This window comes from Monodon monoceros, unplaced genomic scaffold, assembly GCF_005190385.1.
Source record: "Monodon monoceros isolate NGI ecotype Baffin Bay Population unplaced genomic scaffold, NGI_Narwhal_1 Super_Scaffold_16, whole genome shotgun sequence".
Classification (NCBI taxonomy): domain Eukaryota; kingdom Metazoa; phylum Chordata; class Mammalia; order Artiodactyla; family Monodontidae; genus Monodon; species Monodon monoceros.
In genome coordinates, this window is record NW_021703772.1 from 111,482,537 (window position 1) to 111,500,706 (window position 18,170).

The 18,170-nt window shown below is 39.1% G+C and overlaps 1 protein-coding gene across 5 annotated transcripts in view; it reads right to left on the reverse strand.

Moving 5' to 3' along the window:
- The window catches only part of HERC2 (HECT and RLD domain containing E3 ubiquitin protein ligase 2), a 230,121-nt gene that overhangs the window by 161,910 nt on the left and 50,041 nt on the right, over positions 1-18,170 (reverse strand). For all 5 annotated transcript variants that reach the window (XM_029224735.1, XM_029224734.1, XM_029224737.1 and 2 more), the window contains 7 exons: positions 16,133-16,290; positions 15,930-16,043; positions 14,108-14,359; positions 9,855-10,048; positions 4,335-4,535; positions 292-520; positions 62-186 (listed from right to left, as the gene is read on the reverse strand). In XM_029224735.1, the coding sequence (XP_029080568.1) occupies positions 62-186; positions 292-520; positions 4,335-4,535; positions 9,855-10,048; positions 14,108-14,359; positions 15,930-16,043; positions 16,133-16,290 (1,273 nt within the window). The remainder of the gene's footprint in view (positions 1-61; positions 187-291; positions 521-4,334; positions 4,536-9,854; positions 10,049-14,107; positions 14,360-15,929; positions 16,044-16,132; positions 16,291-18,170) is intronic.

Below are 18,170 nucleotides of genomic sequence, written 5' to 3' on the forward strand. Positions count from 1 at the left end.
CACACACACACACACACACACACACACACACACACACACACACACACTCCTAGGACCATACCTGGATTTCTGCAGTAATGGCTGCGTTTAAGGCTGATTCTAAGCCTCCATCAGCCATCAAGCTGCCCACAAGAAGATCAATCATAAATCGACGACCTGGACTTATGTTAACTTCATTGCCTGAAACTGGAAAAGGTAAAGTGTTTTTCCCAACGTGAGGCAAGCACCATCCCCTCTGGCACCCCCTCCTGGGCCAACCCCACCCGACCCCTGCTCCTAGCCCCAGCCCACCTGCACAGGGCAGGAGAGCAGAGAGTGCCCGGGCCCGCTCCTCAGCAGTTGGCAGCAGCACTGACCACCCGCTCTGCAACACAGCCTGGGCGGCCGCCTGCACAGTACTCAACACGCCCGCACTGCTGGCCAGGGCCACCACCGTCTGCTTCAGACTGTTGAGGAGGACGCTGCCCAGACCTAAACCAAGGAATTCTGGGTCAACCTGGTGACTGATGGCAGCATGCAACTGAAAGGAGAAAAACAATTTTCACTTAGAAGCCCTAAAAACAAATGCTTTCCAAATCTTATTAAAGATGGAATAATACCTCAAATTGAGTTTCACTCAAATAATAAAGGTAAAACTTCCAGTATAGGTATTTTTTTTAATCATACTAAAAATTTTTCACCTATAGTAGTTGAGAATCCATGGTAAGGTATTCTATAAAAGGAATTTTTTAAACCCAACTCTGAGTATGTATGTGGAAAAGACCAACAAAGAGGTTGAACCCTGTGGAAACAGCAACCTCTACCCCACCCCCAAGCACCCAGACCAAACACAGAAATAGTGAATATAACTAAAAACTATTAAAAGAGTAGACAGCCAAGCTGAGGGTATACAAGGAAAAGTATACAAGGGAAAGTTCTGGTTTAGCTCTTGAGACACACAGACACACACAGCAGCAGCCAAGGGGTTCTGGGCTCAGAGAGCAGATCAAAGCCTTCTGAGACACGAAATGCTCAGGACAGCCCACTGAACCTGAGCTTTCTGTCAGCCAGCCAGGGCCTGAGGGCAACATACTACCCACACAAGGCTTTGGGCACAAAGAGACCCCACAGTGAATCAGAGACCTGGCCTGCCCTGTGAGCAGATGTGAAATCAAATTTATACCAATCATCTAGGTATGGATATCACACGTCAAGAACTGAACACCAAAACTCATCAAGAGCCCAAGGAACTCAATGGAACCTCACAGACACAAGTACAGAACTGCCCTCTGAGGACATCTCCACAGCCAAGGGCAAAGGGACACTCCACAAACCCTCCCCTAAGGGTGGCCTCATAGTCAAAAAGGACAAGCCATACTAGGTCACCACAAAGAAGTGTCACAGACAGGGTAAGAGGCAAAACGCATGTCCCAACAGATTTTAGCAATTTAAAAAACTGGAATGAATCCATAAAATAAGTAAATGTTCTTAGAGATCAAGGAAGGAACAGAAGCCAGAAGACAAGAATATAATGAGCAAATGAAAGCCCTGGAAAACACCAAAAATATAAATTCTGAAAATGAAAAAAACAGCTACAGGAATAAACACCTCAAGGCAGAGGAGTGAAGAGCCTGGGCCCCAGGTTCCAGCCCTAAACCTTTGTGCACTGGGTACCCAACCTGGGCAACATTCCTGAACTTCGTGCCTCCCCAGCTATTCAATACAGATGGAGGGTCCCACCTCCCAGAGGGCTGGTAAAGGGATTTGATGATTCAATCAATATGTGTAAAGCAGTGCTCACATAAATTTTTTAAATAAACAGACAATTCAACAATATGGAACATTCAGCTAAATGATTCGTGAATTGAAAGAAGAGTGCTGAGTAAACCACCCAGAAAGCAGAACAGAAAGATTAAAAAGTGAGCATTAAAAAGGATAAACAGATTTTAAAATATCAAAGAAGCTGTGATACTTGGGAAAATAAAATGAGAAAGTTCAACATGCATTTAGTAGGATTTTTCCAAGGGGAAAGGTAGAAAAAAAGAAGAGAGCAATTCCAATGGTAAACAGTGAAGACTTTTCAAAACTTAACAAAGGTAAGTAATCTCAGATTGAACAAGAATCATAATCTCAAATTATATATACAAGAATAAATCCTGACCTAGATATAATGTATTAAAATATAAAACAAAGACAAAAACCTAAAAGGCTACCAAAGAGAAAGACAAATTAGCTACAAAGAAACAACAATTGCACTAATATAAGATTTCTCGGGCTTCCCTGGTGGCACAGTGGTTGAGAGTCCGCCTGCCGATGCAGGGGACACGGGTTCGTGCCCCGGTCCGGGAGGATCCCACGTGCCGCAGAGCGGCTAGGCCCGTGAGCCATGGCCGCTGGGCCTGCGCGTCCACAGCCTGTGCTCCGCAGCGGGAGAGGCCACAACAGTGAGAGGCCCGCGTACCGCAAAAAAAAAAAAAGATTTCTCATTGGCAAAAATAAAGGTCAAAAGACGGCAGAACATCTTCAAAGTGCTTTCTTCAAAGTGCTTATAAAATTACATATAACCTAAAGAGCTAAGCCCCATTAAATTATCTTAAGAGGTGTTAAAGGGACCCAAGTTTTCAGAGGTTGTAACTCACAGACCTTAAGGAAGAAATTTACTGAAGGAGGTACCCAGGAGGGAGGTGATGTAAGTAACAATGACAAAACAAATTGGTTTAAAAAAAAAAAAAAAAAAAAAAAAAAGGGACTATATGCCTGAGTATGTCCTCTTAAAAAATGATTATGATAATAATTGAAGGAAAGTTTAAAAATAATTACTACATTTCACCAATCCTAAGAGGTATTTTCTTTCACATCTTAACTCTAAAATCAGAATGTATCTTACACATTGCAATTTGGAGCGCTTTTCTTTTTAGCAGCACACACACAAAAAAAGTGTGCCTTGGAGTCAGTGTAACAACAGACTATTGAACAATTCAAATACTGAAGATAGAAAGGGGAGTTTAGGTTTAATGCACCCTATAACCCCTATATTTTTCAGGAAGAGAAGTACTGATTAACAACACTGTGGAATTAACAAATATTTAATTTTTTTGTAACATGATTAATGTCCAGAAATCAAAATTTCAAAACTTAGGAACAATTAAAGGGATTTGAAAGGAAAAAAATTTTTTAGAAATTTGTTCAAAAGATAATAAAATGATGAACAAACTTACGCCAAGACTGAATTCAAATACATTAGTAATCATAATAATTGTAAAAGATTAAATCCACATAGTGAATAAAGACCCTCAAGTTGTATTCTTTTTAAGAACTGAGCTTTATGAGTCAATTTTTTAAAAGACACAACTAAAACAAAGACCTCGACAGGCAGAACAAAGCAGTGGAAGAACAGATGGCATGAGGCAAATATGGACCAAATGAAATAGAGCCTAGGACATGTACAGGGTCTTTCTCCACAGCACCGACCAGAGCAGCAATGTCACTAGGAGACCATGGGAAGCAACAAAAAACTGGGCGGATCCATGACTAGGATACTACACCACAGATGCCCCACTAAATGAGTTCCTACAGAAGACTTCTGGCGAAGGGAGGTACTCTCCAAATTTCTGCTAATTCCATTTTGCAACTAAACATTACATTCAGTTCTGTGCTTTCTGGAAGCCAAGACAAAAAAGGGGAGGGAACAGAAGGGGTACATGATGGGTCACACAGCAACCCTCACATTATAAAGGGGGAAAATTACTTTGGTGAGAAAAACTGTTCTCTTAACATTGTCACAGGGTTTTATGACAAAGAAAAACACGACGATCAAAGATTTTAGCTACAGTTCTACTTGCAAAAAAAATTTTTGTAGCTTTTCTTCTTCTGACATTTAAACTTAACCTTCCCCCTGAGGAAGCGGAGGTACCCGTGGAGGACGCAGAGCTTCCTGAATAGGGCTCCCCTCTCAGTCCAGAGGAGAGGCTGGCGACCACCTCCAGCTGATCTCCCAGTCACCTACCGTCTCACCCAGTCACCTACCGTCTCACCCAGTCACCTCTCCACACACAGCAACAGGAAATTCGAGACCGACTCCCTGATGAATGCCAACAAGCTGAATTTAGCAGTAATAACGCAGTCCATATATGCTCTTACCTGCATGCAGAGACTGACTTCCAGGGTAAGCACAAAATAACTAGACTGAATTTTTTAAGCCTCATACACATTACACTCCATCATAATCTGACTTTAAAACACTTTAAAATTTTCATTAGCAGTTTATTCAACAGGCTAAACCCCATACCCTTTAATATGCATAAATATCATTACAAACGTATAAGACACTTACAAAATGAGGGAAAGGAAAATACCTGAAGTCGCAGAAGATTCAGTGTTGCCACAGCCATACACTCTTTCTCTTGGGGTGGGGGCCAGTCAGCAGTGCCATCCATCCCCTCACTCACTTGCCGTAGTAGGAGGTCTAACTGCTCAAAAGTCATTGCGCAGATGTCCACCACAAAAGGGACACGGAGGCCAATGGACCACTCAGAACACGATGACCAAGCAAAACTCTATGGAAGAAACACAAGAACCTAAAATGAATCTACACATTCACCGATCAGCCTGTTCCACACGAGAGATTCACCATTATGAATGACGAAGGTGCCCTAAGTTACTACTCATTCATCCCTCTGATTGTCCCAAATGCACAAGCACCTTCAGTTATCTAACTCACATGCTAACAGTTTCCAATTTTCTCTCATTTCACTACCCCATCTCATTTGCCACAAATAAACAGGTAAAAAGTTTTTCAAAAATCTTTTCACTATCAAAATTAAGCAACTCAATAAGCTAAAATTAAACACTAAAAGCTATTCAACTAACCCCCAAAAAAGTCAGGAAACAATAAAGAAACAAAAAGGTGAGAGCAAACAAAAAACAAATAAACAATGGTAGACATTAAATTTAAATGGGTCTGAACATAAAAACAGAGATCATCAGGATGTAGGAAAACAGAACCTAACTATACAGTATCTACAAGAAATCTACGTTAAATATAAAGATAAAATTGGCTTAGTAAAGGGATGGAAAGTGGCTTATTAATATCAGACAAAGTAGACTTCAGAGGAAGGAAATTACCAGGACTAAAGAGGGACATTATATAATGATAAAAGGCTCAATTCACAAAGAAGACAGAACAATAATGAATGTATATGCCCCTAACAACAGAACCATAAAACACATGAAAGTAAAATCTGAGAGAAATGAAAGAGTAACAGATAAATCCACAAATGTAGTTGAAGATATCAAAACTACCCTCCTAATGACAGAACAAGCAGACAGAAAATTAGTAAGGATTTAAAAGAAATGAACAAAACCATCAATGAACGAGATAAAAATGACACTTATAAAAACACTTCACCCAAAGAGTAAAATGCACAAAATTTTCAAGGATGCAAGGAACATTCACCATGATAAACCATATTTAAGACATAAAATAATTTTAACTATTTAAAAGAACTGAAATCATATAGAGTATGATCTCATAACATAATAAAATTAAGCTGAAAACCAAGAACAGAAACTAGAGATCAATAAGAATAAATAAGATGTATATAACTGGAAAAATCTCCAAGCACTTAGAAATTAAACAACAGGTTTCTACATTCCAATTAAAGTAGTAAAATACTGATTCTAAGTAGCCTGCAAAGAGTTATGTAGTATACAGTAATTCCTAGAGCAACCACAAAAATAAAAACCTATAAAAAGAAATAGTCAAATTCAAAATAAATAAAGGTAAATGAAATACTAAAATAAATGTTCATTTATCCCCCAAAAAAACAAAAGCAGCAAAATAGAGGAACAAATAATAGAAAACAGACAAAAGCCAAACAATAAAATGGAAGACCTTTATCTATACATGTCAATTACAGTAAATGTAAATGATCTAAATACACCAATTAAAAGACAGATTGACAACGATAAAAAAAACAAATGCAACTATACATAGCATCCAAGAAGTTCACTATACAGATAATGAGACAGGTGGGTTAAAAGTTAAAGATATAAATTTAACAAAACATGGACAGGACTTGTATGCTGAAAACGCTGATAAATGAAATCAAGAAGATGCAAATAAATGTTTAGACATAACATTTTAATAGAGTAGAAGACTCAATGTAGCAAAGATGTCAATTCTCCACAAACTGATAACAGGTTGAACACAATCCCTACAAAAATCTAAGCAAGATATTTTTGCAAATGTAGACAAGATTATTCTAAATTTTAATGGAAAGGCAAAGGGACTAAAATATAGACTTAAATTTTTTTCAAATACATGGAAAAGTTATAGTACTCAAACACTAATTAAAAGAAAATAAAACTGGAGTACCTACATTAAAATCAGACAAGAGACTTCAGAGCAAGGAAAAGCAGGGATAAAGTGGGGACACTGAACAACAATTAAAGGGTCAATTCACCAAGACAACCGAACAATCCAAAATGCGTATGCATCAAACAAAAGAGTTTCAAAATACGTAAGACAAAAATTGATAAACCTATCCTAAAATTCATGTGGAATCTCAAGGTACCCCAAATAACCAAAGGAATATTGAAAAGGAATAACGAAGTTGGAAAAAAGACTCAATTCCTAATTCAAAACTCACTACAAAGCTACAGTAATCAAAACGGTGTGGGTCTGGCATAAAGACACACTTACAGACCAGTGGAATAGAATAGAGTCCATAAATAAACCCTTGCCTATATGGTCAAATGATTTCGACAAGTGCCAAGACCATTCAATAGGGAAAGAACAATGTTTTCTATAAACGGTGCTGGGAAAACTGCAAAAGAATCTATTTGATCCTTATCTTACACAATAAAGTCAAAATGGATCAGCAACCTAAATATTAGACCTAAAACTATGAAGCTATTAGAAAAAAAGACTGCAAAACCTACATGACCATGGATTTCTCAGATATATATGACACCAAAAGCACAGACAACAGAAGAAAAACTAAAACCTTTGTGCATAAAAGAACACTATCAACAGAATAAAAAGAAAACCACAGAATGGGGAAAAAACAGTTGTAATCATATACCTGATAAGGGATTAATACCCACAATATAACAAGAACTGTTACAACTCAAAAAAAAAAAATCTAATTCAAAAATGGGCAAAGAACTTGAATACATTTCTCCAAAAAAGACATACAAGCACATGAAAAGATACTCAACATCTTTCCCATTTGGGAAGTGCAAATCAAAACCACAATGTGATACCACTTCATACCCACTGGGATGGCCTTAAAAAAAACAAGAAAAAGGAAAATAACCAGTGTTGACAAGGATGTGGAAAAATTGAAACCCTTGTGTGTATCTGGTGGGAATGTAAAAATCATGCAGCTGTTGTGGAAAAACAGTAAGGCAGTTCCACAAAGATTTAAACAGAGTTATCATAATGATCCAGCAATTCCAATCCTAGATATATACTGAAAAAAACCGAAAGCAGGGACTCAAACAGATATTTCTACACTAATATTCATAGCTGTATTATTCACAATAGCCAAGAGATAAACAACCCATGTGTCCACTGAAGGAGGAATGGATGAACAAAATGTGGGAGTTACATATTTTTATTATTAAGCCTTAAAAAAAAAAATTCTGATACATGCTACATGAATCAATGTTGAAAATATTATGCTAAGTGAAATAAGCCAGACACAAATGGTCAAATATTATGTGATTCCACTTATATGAGATACCTTGAATAGACAAATTCATAGAGACAGAAAGTAAATTTCAGGTCACCAGGGGCTAGGGGAGGAGAAATGGAGAGTTACTGTTTACTGGGTACAGAGTTTCTGTTTGAGATGATGAAAAGGTTCTGGAGATGGATAGTAGTGATGGTAGCACAATGCTGTGAATATACTTAACATCACTGTATGTTTTACCCTAATTTTTTTAATGATCAAAAGCATTAAAAAAAAAAAACCTGACAGAACCAAAAAGAGAAATGGACAAATCCACAATTATTCTTGGAGATACCAATACCACCCTCCCCAAAGGAAGACAGAACAAACAGACAGAAAATCAGCAAGGATCTAGAAAAACTGAAAAATACCATCAATGAACTAGATCTAATTGACATTTATAGAACACTTCACCCAATAATGGCAAAATATATCAACAGCAAAATACTCTTTTTAAGCACACATGCAGAACATTCACTAAGAGAACACAGCCTGAGATATAAAACAAACCTCATTCTGAGATATAAAACAAACCTCAAATCTATAAGAATTGAAATCATATAGAGTTTATTCTCTAACCACAATGGAATTAAACTAGCAACCAGTAACAAAAAGATAACAGAATGATCTCCAAACACTCTGAAACTAAACAACACACTTAATCCATAGGTCAAAGAGCAATCCACAATGGAAATCAGAAAATATTTTGAACTGAACAAAAATGAAAATAATCAAGATTTGTGGGTGCAATTAAAGCACTGCTTAGAGGAAAATTTATAGCATCAAGCACTTATCTATTACAAAAGAAGAAATGTCTAAAGTCAACAACCTAAGCTTCCTCCTGAAGAAACTAAGAAAACAGTAAAGTGATGCCAAGCAAGCTGAAGAATGAAAAAAGGGACAAGAGGAGAAACCAATGAAATTGAAAGCAAAAGAACAAGGGGAAAATTAATGAAACCAAAAGCTAGTTTTTTGAAAAGAGCAACAAAATGGATAAACATCTAGCAAAACTGGCAAAGAGAAAAGACTCAAATTACCCATATCAGGAATGAAAGAAGGGATATCACTGCAGACCCAAAGACTTCAAAAGGTCAATAAGGGAACACTAATAAGGAAAACTTTATACATAAAAACTGGGTAACTTAGATGAAATTGAACAATACCTTGAGTGCCACAAACCAGGAACACTCACCCAAGAGGAAACACTCTGAATAATTCTATATTAAAGAAATTGAATTTGTGGTTAAAAATCTGTTGAGAAAGAAATCCCCAGGCTCCTATGGATTCATAGAAAAGCATTTAAAGAAGAAATGACACTAATTCTACACAACTCATTCCAGAAAATAGAAGAGGATGGTACACTTGCCTACACTTTTTATGAGGCCAGTTTTATCCGGATAAAAAGTCAGACAAGAAAGCACTAAAAAAACCACAAACTAGTATCTCTGAAGAGTCCTGACAGAAAAATCCTCAACAATGTATTAAGCAAATCAAATCCCACAATATAAAAAAAGAATAATACACCATGACCAGGTGGGGATTATCTCAAAAATACAAGGTTTGGTCAATGTTTGAAAATCAGTCAATGTATTCCACTATATAAGCAGACTAAAGAAGGAAAACGTGATCATATCACGTGAGAATAAAAAGCATCTGACAAAGTTTAACATCACTCAGGATTTTAAAAAAAGAAAAACTTGAAAAAAGTAGGAGTTAAAGGAAACGTCCTTAATAAGGCATCTACCAAAAACAAACAAACAAAAAAACATACAGCTAACATCACAGTTAATGGTGAAAGACTGAATGCCTTCCCCCTACAATCAGGAACAAGGCAAGGATGCACCCCCTCCCTGCTCTTACTCAACGTCATATTGGAAGTCCTGGCCAGTGCAATAAGGCAAGGAAAAGAAAGAAAAGGCATACGTATTGTAAAATAAAACTGTCTCTATGTACAGACAACAGAACTGTTTCTGAAGAAAACCGCAAGGAATCACAGCGAAGCTCCTAGAACTAATAAATGAGTTTAGTACAACTACAGGATATAAGGACTAAACACACAAGTCAATGGTACTTCTACATACTAGCAATGAACACTGGGAAACCAAAATTCTACAAAATACCAAGCCATCTACTCAGTACCTGGGCAGGTCCGCAGGCAATCCCAACTATGTGTTTGGTATCCAGTCCTGGCAGCGCAGCAGGTTCTGGCTTGGTCACACGCAAGGTGTCAAAGTGCTGGCACTGGTCATTGCTCCCCCAGCTGTGGACCTCACTGTCCTCAGTCAGGGCCAGGCAGTGGGTGGAGCCTGCAGCTACATCAATCACCTTCTTCCCTGGGAGGAAAGAGGGATGCAGATACAGGTTCACGCCTATGACTTCTGTTGCAATAAAGATATTTACTTTAGGCCACTCAGGTCAGAAGGCATTTAATGTCAACTTCTAAAGGATAATTCATTGCTTTAACATTACTCACAATTCATCTGCCTTGTGTACATTACTAAAACCCCTGTTGTGTTTTACTAGCTACAACTTATTAAGCCCTACAGCCTGCAAATAAAATAATTCTAGGGTATGAAAAGGATCTGTTCGTTTTTCTCATCCATTCAGATTTTCATTCAGAAAAAGACAAGTGTATTTTTAATTAACTACTAGATCATATTCTCCTGTCCCAATGTATAACCATGTAAAGTGCACTCTTTTTAAAAAAGACTCTTGTGTTTTTAGAGCAGTTTTAGGCTCACAGTAAAACTGAGGAGAAGGCAGAGGTTTCCCATATACTCCCTACCCCAACAGATGTTTAGCCTCCCATTATTAATGTTTTTACACATGGCTGTCCAGTTGTTCCAACATCATTTGTTGAAATGACGATCTTTGCTCCATTGTATTGCCTTTGCTCCTCTGGTCAAAGATCAGTTAAGTACATTTATGTGGACCTATTTCCGAGCTCTCTCTTCTGTTCCAATGATCTATTAGTTCATACTTTAGCCAATACCATACTGTCCTGAGCACTGTAGCTTTACAGTTAAGTCTTGAAGTTGGGCAGTATCAGTCTTCCCACTCATTCTTCTCCTTTAATATTGTGTTGGCTATTCTGGGTCTTTCACCTCTCCACACAAACTTTAGACTCAGTTTTTTGATATCCATAAAATAAATTGCTGGGATTTTGATTGGGATTGCATTGAATCTATTGATCAAGTTGGAAAGAACTGACATCTTGGCAATATTCAGTATTCCTATCAATGAACATAGAATATCTTTCCATTTATAAAGTTCTTTGATTTCATTCATCAGTTTTGTAGTTTTCCTCATATAGGTCTCACACATATTTTGTTAGACTTATACCTATGTATTTCATTCTTTGGATGCTAATACAAATGGTATTGTGTATTTAATTTCAATTCCATTTTTTTGCTGCTTGTATATAAGAAAACAATTAACTTTGGCATATTAACCATCTTGCAACCATCTTGCAACCTTGTTAGTTCCAGGAGGGTTTTTGGGTCAATTCTTTCAAATTTTCCACATCAACAATCATGTCATTTGTGAACAAAGACAGTTTTATTTCTTCCTTCTCAATCTGTATAGCTTTTATTTCCTTTTCTTGTCTTACTGTCTTAGCTAAAACTTCCAGTATAATTTTGAAAAGCAATGGTGAGACGGGACATCCTTTCCTTGTATCTGATCTTAGTGGAAAGGCTTTGAGTTTCTCACCATTAAGTATGACATTAGCTGTAGGATTTTTATAGATTGTCTTTATCAAGTTGAGGAAGTCTCCTTTATTCCTAGTTTACTGAAAGTTTTTTTTAATCATGAATGGGTGCTGGATTTTGTCAAAAGCTTTGTCTGCACCTATTGATATGATCATGTGATTTTTCTTCTTTCATCTGTCAGTTTGATGGATTACATTAACTGATTTTTTTTTAACATTGAACCAGCCTTTCATAGTGTCTGAGTGTGTGTGTGTCTGTGTGTGTCTGTGTGTGTGTGTGTGCATATGCATTTTCTTTATATGCCATCCATCAATGGACACTTTGGTTGTATCCATGTCTTAGCTATTGTGAATAATGCTGCAATTAACATGGGGATGCAGATAATTTTTCAAGTTAGTGTTTTTGATACCCAGAATTGGAATGGCTGGATCACATGGTATTTCTATTTTTATTTTTTGAGGAACCTCCATACTGTCTTCCAGAGTGTGCACTGTTGGTGGGACTGTAAATTGGTGGAGCCAAAGGTTACCTTTTCTCTACATCCTTGCCAACTCTTCTTATTTCTTGTCTTTTTGATAACAGACATTCTAAGAGGTATGAGGTGGTATCTCACTGTTTTTAAATGTATTTCACTGATGATTAGTGATGCTGAACATCTTTTCATGTACCTGTTGGCCATCGTTATGTCTTCTTCGGAAAAAATGACTATTCAGATCCTCTGCCCATTTTTTAATCAGACCATTTGGGTTTTTTTGCTGTTGAGTTGTACGAGTTCTTTATATATTTTGGATATTAACTCCTTATCAAATATATGACCTACAAATATTTCCTCCCATTTCATATGTTGTCTTTTCATTTCTCTGATGGCTTCCTTTGCTGTACAGAAAGATTACTGATTTTAGATCTTTCTTCTTTTCTAATATATACATTCGATGTTATAAATTTCTGTCTAAGCTTTCACTGCATCCCACAAATCTTGAAAAGCTGTATTTCCATTTTCATTTAGTTCAAAATATTTTAAAGTTTCTCTTGTGATTTCTTCTTTGACCTATGTGTTATTTGGAAGTATACTGTTTTATCTCTATGTATTTTGAGATTTTCCAGCTAATTTTCTGTTATTGATTTCTAGTCATTTCCTTTGTGGTCTAAGAGGAGACACTGTTTGACTTCTCTTCTTTTAAATTTGTTAAGGCGTGTTTTATGGCCCAGGCTGGGTCTATCTTGGTGAAAGTCAAAATACACTCTTCAGTGAGAAAGTTTTCTAAAACAAAATCTATTTCTCTCCAAAGTTAAATGATGTAAGTGTAAAATATACTTTTTCTATTTAAATAGTGTTAGCAAAGTACTGTATTTTTGCTTATTAGTAAATCTAACATGACCAACACAAGGGGTGTTTTCAGACATGTCAACATAAAAAATAATTCAGCTGAAAGAACTCTACTACAGTAAGAGAAACAATTCTATCCAAAGAGCCTATTTTAAGAAACTACCGAATGACTGTAGGTATCAACAGTCACTTAAATACTCTCACAGTACACTATCTCTGTATCTAATTAACGTTGCTGAGGAAGTTGATTTCCTCCACTAAATGAAAGGAATATAAACAAGGCGGCAAATAAAATTCAAATACATCTCCATAATAAACAACCAATTGTATTACTCTATAACTTATCTCAGATGCTTAGAAAATAATAAACACCAGATGAGCACACAAAACTTCTAATCACCAAAGTGTTAACATGCTTTAAAATAAAAATGCTGGGGAAAGGAACCTGCAAGTCCCAATTAAAAGGCTCACTTCCAAACTCCCCTGACAAAAAAGCAAAAACATAAAGGAGAATCCAGCGCAGCAATCCAACAAACTTCATCCCTTGTGTCAAATGCAGCCCAAGGCCCGTTTCTGTGAATAAAGGTGTATTGGAACACAGGCGCATTTGTCTTCATATTGTCTATGGCTGCTTTGGGGCCACAACAGCAGGACTGAATAGTTAGGAGAGACAGCACAAGGCCCTCAAACCTAAAATTACACATACAATCTGGTCCATTAAAAAATAGCCTGCCCACCCCCTGTAGTGTAGAGATAAAGCACTACAGGCCCCACCTGGTACACTTATCACCAAGCTCTCCCATACTTCAGAAGGCACCTGTAAAGCACACCTACACGCCTTGGCTCCCATTCCTCCCAGCTGCTGAGAATGCATGCTGGACACCCTTGAAACCAAACAAGAAGATTCATCCATCAAGGATAAGTTCAAACAAGACCACTCCAGGCTGACCCAACCCCATCTCCCTCTTTGCTCCCATAACACCACGCATATCCATAGCAAGCAGACGACCTCACCAAACGGAAGTTAATCTCACTGAGGCCAGCTGAATGAGTAATGAATGGGTACTTGCCACAAAAAAGAACTCTCCAATAAAAAAAAACAAACAAAAAAAAGAACTCTCCAACACCGGTAAAATTTAAAAGTTTCAAATTAAATTTGATGAAAATAATTCTAGGTCACTTTTTAATACAGACAAACCACCTTCCACTTATTATCTATACCTATCAAAATGTGGATAAAAGCTTCTAATGATGAGTCACTCACAGATGTCAGATAAAGAAAAATACCTGCAAACTTTAAGATTACTAAAGACAACTGCCTCAAATGGTTTTAAAAGTTTACATTTTGCACTCACCTTGCAATCCTTCCAAGAGTTTGGGATAACGAACATGTTCCTCTGTTCCATGCCCAAGTCTCTGGTTGTCACCTTTCCCCCATGAATAAACCTGGCCGTCTTTTGTCAAGGCAACAGAAAACTGACTTCCACATCGGACTTTGACAACATCCAAGTCTTGAAGCTTCTCAATCAGCTTTGGTGTTTTGCAGCCGTCACTACCACCTCTGCCCAATTTCCCATAGTCACCATCTCCCCAAGACCACACCTGACCTAAAAAATACAAGTTATTTGAGTAAAAATAACTGTACATCTAAATAAAACTTCTAAATGTCTGCAAATAATCAATATAGCCAATAACACACAAAAATCTAGACCACTAATGTATATAGCTGACACCACACAGGTGGTTACTGACCAAATGAAATCTAGTTTCTACTTCAGGTTGATAGAGAAGCAATTAAGAAATGGAAAGCTGAGCTTTCTTCTTGTTTTAACTGAATGAATAATAAAATCCTAACCCTTGCTAGTTTGGGCTCAATGATACTGCTTCCACTAATTACTAAACACAGAGCGAAAGCTCCACTGCTTCCATAAAACACAGCAACTGGGCCCATGGCCCACTGCACACCACTCTTGTTGTGTTGACCACAAGCCAAATGTACGATTGTATTTATTCCCAGTAACAGTTGTTAGTGTAATTTAATTAAATATTACATAAGGGGATAAAATTAAGTTGCTCTCTGTGGGAGAGCAAGGCTGAGAGGCTCCCAGCTAATCCTGACAGACCCCACGATTCGAAGGACAGACCCCCACAATACTGAAAGACACATACAGTTTAAAAAATCAACATCAAGGGCTTCCCTGGTGGCACAATGCAGGGGACACAGGGTTTGATCCCTGGTCCGGGAAGATCCCACATGCCGCGGAGCAACAAAGCCCGTGTACCACAACTATTGAGCCTGCGCTCTAGAGCCCGCGAGCCATAACTACTGAGCCCGTGTGCCTAGAGCCTGTGCTCCGCAACAAGAGAAGCCACCACAATGAGAAGCCCACACGGCGCAACTAGAGGGAGCCTGTGCACAGCAACAAAGACCCAACGCAGCCAAAAATAAATATAAATAAAATAAATTTATAAAAAAAGAAATCAACATCAGGAATTCCTGGCAGTCCAGTGGTTAGGACTCCACCCTCTCACTGCTGAGGGCCCAGGTTCAATCCCTGGTGGGGGAACTAAAATTCCACAAGCCGTGCAGTGCTGGGTGGGGAGGGGAGGGGGAGGAATCAACATCAAACTTGATAAATGTATCCTCAAAAAGTGTCAAATGAGTACAATCGCAGTAATGAACACAAATATAAAACTGAAATTAAAAACAAGTATCATACTGTGAATACACAGAGACTAAGCAGGATTTACCACAGGGAATCAAGGGTGGCTGAACATTAGGAAATATAATCACAATAATCAGAAACGACTTAAAACGTCAATTATTCCATTTATTTTCATTTCTTTGTTAAAAAGTAAAATGCCCAACCAGGAAGGATGGTAGCTCTCTGGCCCTGGGTAACAGAAGTTACAAGTCCCATAACTTCTCTACCTCTCCTGAAGACACTGAGGTGCACACTCACTTAAAGACTCCAGGGACTTCCCTGGCGGTCCAGTGGTTAGGACTCTGCGCTTCAACTGCAGGAGACCCAGGTTCAACCCCTGGTCAGGGAACTATGATCCCACAAGGCGTGTGGCACAGCCCAAAAAAAAAAAAAGACTCCAAAGCTCATTCCCTCTAAGAGAGCAGCCCTCCTCATCCTGAGAGCCTGTCCAGGGCAGCAGTGCCCCACATACCATTCTCTGTCACAGCCAGCGTTTGAGCATCACCACTCCCACATGCCACGTCAATGACCTTCAGCCCTTTGAGCCCAGCTACCAGCATCGGAATGGCCTCGTCTTCACTGGAGCCTTCAAAAAGATAGGACCACTGTTACTGCAAGTCCCTCAGAAGAGGCAGCCTCATGCTGCATGTTCCAGCTGACTCAGAGCAGACATACCGTGGCCCAGTCGCCCATAGTTCCCCCGGCCCCAGGTGTACAGCTCGCCCTCAGCAGTGATGGCCGCGCTGTATGTGCTCCCACACGCAATGTGCACCACATGCTTCCCGGCCTGCTTTCCTGAGAAGGCAGAGATCACCTTAGGCTCCTCAAGAGGCCTGTGGAGAGAAGAGGAACAAACGTGAATGGCCTTCTGAGACCTTCCTATTAGTGACACTACTGGGAATAAACTATCAGAGCGTCAAAAGACACTTTCACCTTTCAGGTGCCTTATGAAATAATTAAGAAATACAGAATTCAAACACATACCACCTCCATGATTCTTTGTTAAGTGGGCACCTAATGCCAAGCATGGCATCCAGCAGACTATCACAACAGTGTCTGTTAAAGACAAAGGTGATCAAGTCCATGGCAGCTGTGGTCACAGTGGTCTGAATGGTGGCCTATCCACAGACAGCACTCAGCAACAGGGAAAGATGAAGTTCACTGACAGAGCCAGAAACAGAATACTACCAAGTGGCAGAGGGCAGGTCAGTGGCCACCAGGAGCTAGAAGTGGGGAGCAGGGGTTGGCTGCAAAAGGGTCCAAAGAAAGGGGGAGGGGGGTAGGAGTGGGTAATGGAACTGCTCCGTGCCTCATTTATGGTGGCTCCCAGCTGCAGGCATTTGTGAAGCTCACCAGACTGTGTAAGGGAAGCTGATGAATTTGTAAATCTCCTTACACATGGTTGAAATTTATACGTATTTGTTAAACAAATGAGAAGGAATGATGGAGCAAGGTTTACTAATCGCACTGCAATCTATATTTTACAAATGAAAAGTCGGAAACAGCAAGGATGAACTGGGCAGAAGAGTCTCCTTAGTTGATTCTTCACCTTCAAAATTAGCAAAATGCCCGATGCTTATAATCTAAAATATGTCTGATGTGATTGGTAACACCCACTCTAGCCTCTCCAAAGACATAGTTCGCTCACTTTGTGACCCACTTTTCTGCAAAATAAACACACACAGAGGCAGGGGCACACACGGGAAGGGGGACAAATGACTCTACTCTGGTACCACTTCCCCCTTCTTCCATTCAGCTCAAGTCTCAACCCCCCCACCACACACACCAAAGTTCCTCTGCAACTCCTGCCCTTCGTACTGGTCTCCTTTCCTTCCCTCAACTCCTCGAGCAATGGACAAGTTAGTCAACCTAGCACTTAACTTCAACTGAGTATTATTTTATTACAACATATTTTATGCATACTAATTATATAACATAAAAAAAGTAAAAAGACTAATGCCTCCATCCTGTAGCTCAACCCTTTCAAATCCTGTGTGCTCCATGCTAACCCTGCCCCCCTGCTAACCTGAGAGTAACAATTCTAAGTTCTGTACAGTGGCCACCAGGAGCTAGAAGTGGGGAGCAGGGGTTGGCTGCAAAAGGGTCCAAAGAAAGGGGGAGGGGGGTAGGAGTGGGTAATGGAACTGCCTTTTTTTCACTATCATTTTACCACATTTGTCTGAGTCCCCTACAACACTGTCCAGTTTGGAATATCAAGTCTGCTGAATGCTAACACCCAGTATGCATGACTCTTTCTTCACAGTTTGGGATCCTTCCTGGTGGATGTCCACCTCCACCCCAGTGAGAACGGGGCAGTCTCCTCTCGACTGCTGCTGCCCACTCCCTACTCACGGCTCTGACCACTTTGAAATGGGGCTGCATCTTCAATTTCAGCCTAAGGCTCCACTCACAACGGCAACATACAAGAGGGCTCCTCTGATTCTGAGGCAGCCATCAGAACTCTTTCTTTTCACAAGCCTGCATTAAGAACAACCATTCTGTTTTATTTCTTGGTCTCTTACGATAATCGAAAGCTTCCACAAAATAAGGTATTAGGAAACTCTTGATTTTATTAGCTGGGAAAACGACAGTATGGCTCAAGGAAACAAGGACCTCATCTGACAGAGATGTGTGGAGACTGTAAATGAAGGAAGAGTGTGGGATTTGGTTTAGGAAACCCCACGGTGAGGGTGAGCCGTGGGCAGCTAACAAC